The sequence below is a fragment of the Limulus polyphemus genome, unplaced genomic scaffold (assembly GCF_000517525.1).
Source record: "Limulus polyphemus unplaced genomic scaffold, Limulus_polyphemus-2.1.2 Scaffold8782, whole genome shotgun sequence".
NCBI classification, from domain to species: Eukaryota; Metazoa; Arthropoda; class Merostomata; order Xiphosura; family Limulidae; genus Limulus; species Limulus polyphemus.
The window spans coordinates 5,194-8,296 of NW_013674392.1; the positions used below are offsets into that span (position 1 = coordinate 5,194).

Consider the following 3,103-nt stretch of genomic DNA (forward strand, 5'->3'; position numbering starts at 1 on the left):
ATATAAACAGAAATATCTTTGTACATATACAACCTCAACTGGACAGATGAGGTTCATTATTCATTCTCAGAATTAGGGGTTGTGGATCAAAAGAAAAAAAAATACTGTAACATGTGGAGACACACCAGACTGTCACAAAAATTCAAAACTCTATAAATCAAAAGCTTTTAAAAGGTAGACCTTTATTTATTGGAGACAAACACAAGACTGTCAGTAGTCTAGATTCAACAATAGCAGTTATTCCTGTTATTGCACTGAATTGAAAAAAATTTTCCCACAGATTTATAGTTAATAATTTACAAATTACTGCATTCTGAATACCTTCTTCACTCTGAAATTAAAAGATTATCATCATTATAAACCCTTCTATTATCACTCTTCAATCTTTAAATATTCAAACTTGAAATGTCATTAAGTAGCCACCACACAGTGCATAAAAGACATGAAAACAGTTTCACAGCAAAAGACACAAGAAATTCTTTCAGGACAAAAATAACTAGATACATTTAATTAAATGATATATCTGAAAGCAAAATTTTCTTGTCACTTGATTTTTTTCCTTCTTACAATGGAAATACTTAAACAAATTGAATGAAATGTAGTATGAAATTACTATATAGTATTTAGTTTTGGCTTAAGAAAATTCATATCATTTGATTTACTTTTTTATAATTTTTTTACAATGTTTGTTTTCTTAATGAAAAGTTACCTAACAGGCTGTCTGCACTTTGTCCATTGCAGGTAACTTGTTGATCCATTGAGGGACTTTTCATATTATGAAATTTCCAAAATTTTGTTATGAGAATTTCTATTTTCTTTGTTGATTGGTTCAATCCTCTCTCCACAGGCATATGTCACGAGGTTTTAGTGAGTTACATTAAAAATTTAATTAAACTACCTTTCAAGGTATACCAATAAATATAACAGAAAAATATAGCTAATAATCCACATTTTAACAGTATATAAGTTGTAAGTTCCTAATTTAATAAGGCAGAAGTAAAAAAATCCTGAATTTCTCTTATCTCTATGATGACCTACATGCTTTGCAAGTAGGTTACATAACTCTTGTGAAAGTTCTTTTCAAAAATGAAATGAGTAGATAAAATTGTTTGATATTTGACAAGAACTTTCCTAAAAGTATGTAATTTTAGAAAACTAAAATACATAATTTAGTTTATTCTACTATTTTAATAAAACATTCATTATTTAATGTAATTATTTGCGCTCAGACTCTGAATAGTTAACATGTAAGGTGATGTTTATTTTGAGTATAAAAATACCATTTATTATCCTACAGTCTTCGCATTTCATTTGCATAATATCTAGAGCCTCCTAAATGAATATCAAAAGTTTTTAAGGTAAATGTTTATATCATATTTTCCATTATCTCTACCATTTCACTAACTAGCTGTTATCATCAACCTACAGTGCATTGAAATGTTTAAAATTAAGAAACTTAAATATATACATACCTTTTATCCCTTTGTGGAATCATCTTATATATATTTCTTTTCATATACATCATTTCATGGTTTTGTCTTTTCACTTGTAGTGTATTTTTAATGTTTTATTTTCCTTTCTAATTCTTTGTCTTTTATCATTTAAACCAAAACATCATAAAGTGTGCCTGGTTGTTTATCAGATACGGTTGGGAACAGACATGTAGCTGCGGGCAAAATATTTTGCTAACTTCCTTTGTTTACAAGTCTTGATGAGATAGGAGATGAATAAGTAAACCAGTAAACTGAAAAAATTATTAAACCTTTCAAATATAAATAATACATAATTACTAAAATATAAAAGTAAAACCTAAATGCAATTTAACTGTATCAGTCTAATATATATAAGGTGAGAAAGTATAGCCAAATGCTAGAGACCCTATTCTCGACAATGGACTCAGCTTCATTTCTATCTCATACATACAAACCCATACACTGCTAATGTCTCTTGGCCTAGTTAGTTAAATAGTAAGAAATCTGCTCTTTCTATTCGTTATAAGCCTGCCATTCAACTTGAAACAGTCTCTTAACAACTGAGCTTCTACTTTGAAAGTAGGCGTGGCTTATCTTTCCAATGGTCTTGTTTTCCAACTATAGTTCAATGAATTCTCAAATTATGTCTAAACAACTTCTATATGATGTACTTTGACCACTTGAAGGAAGGCAAGTGTATATTATCACACTTGTTTCTCTTAAATAGCTCTAAACTTGAGATTTTTAACCCTGGTCACAATACGTGCTTAACTTTTATTATTGTTTTAGAGGTTTCTTTTGAAATAAAAGAATGAAAACTTATATAATTATAAAATTTTGAATTGTAATGTACTTGATAATGATAATTTCATTAAAAGGAAAGTGGTTTTACTAAATTTTGAAAGTAACTCAGTAACATGCACAGAATGGGATTTAAATATGGCAGTTTTCATACAGCTTGTACCCTGTTTACCACCCCTGTAAGGAGTATGAAATATAATGTAAATTACTCATTGTAATATTTTCATCACTCAGGCAGAGCATAGTTTTCATAGACTTCAATCTTATTTGGTCACAGATCCATCAAATAGAAAATCAGACTCCTCTTGTCACACCCACCTGTCACATCCTCTCTTTCAGAAATTGCCAATAGTTCTCTCTGACATTCAATACTATCTTATTTATAATCAACAGAAAGTCAACGTTTTCATCTGTCAAACGATATATTATATTACATTGTCTTTTATACAGAGAAAGCTCAATATTTTACTTTAAGTTCAAGCTTTATTTTTTTATACCCACAGGTTGCAGAATACAGATACCCTGTAGTGTAACTTTGTGCTTAACAAATAAACTAACCAATTTTCAGTCATTCCACAATATATTTAAACATTTCAAATGTTTCTATTTAGATATTTACACAGTGGTTTATTTGTTTATGTTTTTGAAGGAGAGAAGATGATAAGCTGTCTGAAGGTGATAGGGAACTTAATTGAAAGTGGAGTGGTAGATTTGAGGATACGTTGTTTGAATTGTGTAGGAACTCTTCTTCACATTGAGGTTAGTCAACTTACAGTATATTGGAATTGATAAGTTATGATTGGTATGTAACTTTACCTAATTCGTTTTAG

General features: G+C 29.2%; 1 protein-coding gene across 1 annotated transcript in view; it reads left to right on the forward strand.

Moving 5' to 3' along the window:
* Positions 1 to 2,860: 2,860 nt before the first annotated feature.
* Positions 2,861 to 3,103, forward strand: part of LOC106475546 (26S proteasome non-ATPase regulatory subunit 5-like) — a 7,036-nt gene continuing 6,793 nt past the window's right edge. Inside the window, exon 1 of the mRNA XM_013936225.2 lies at positions 2,861 to 3,032. Coding sequence (XP_013791679.2) covers positions 2,871 to 3,032 — 162 coding nt within the window. The 5' untranslated portion in view covers positions 2,861 to 2,870. The remainder of the gene's footprint in view (positions 3,033 to 3,103) is intronic.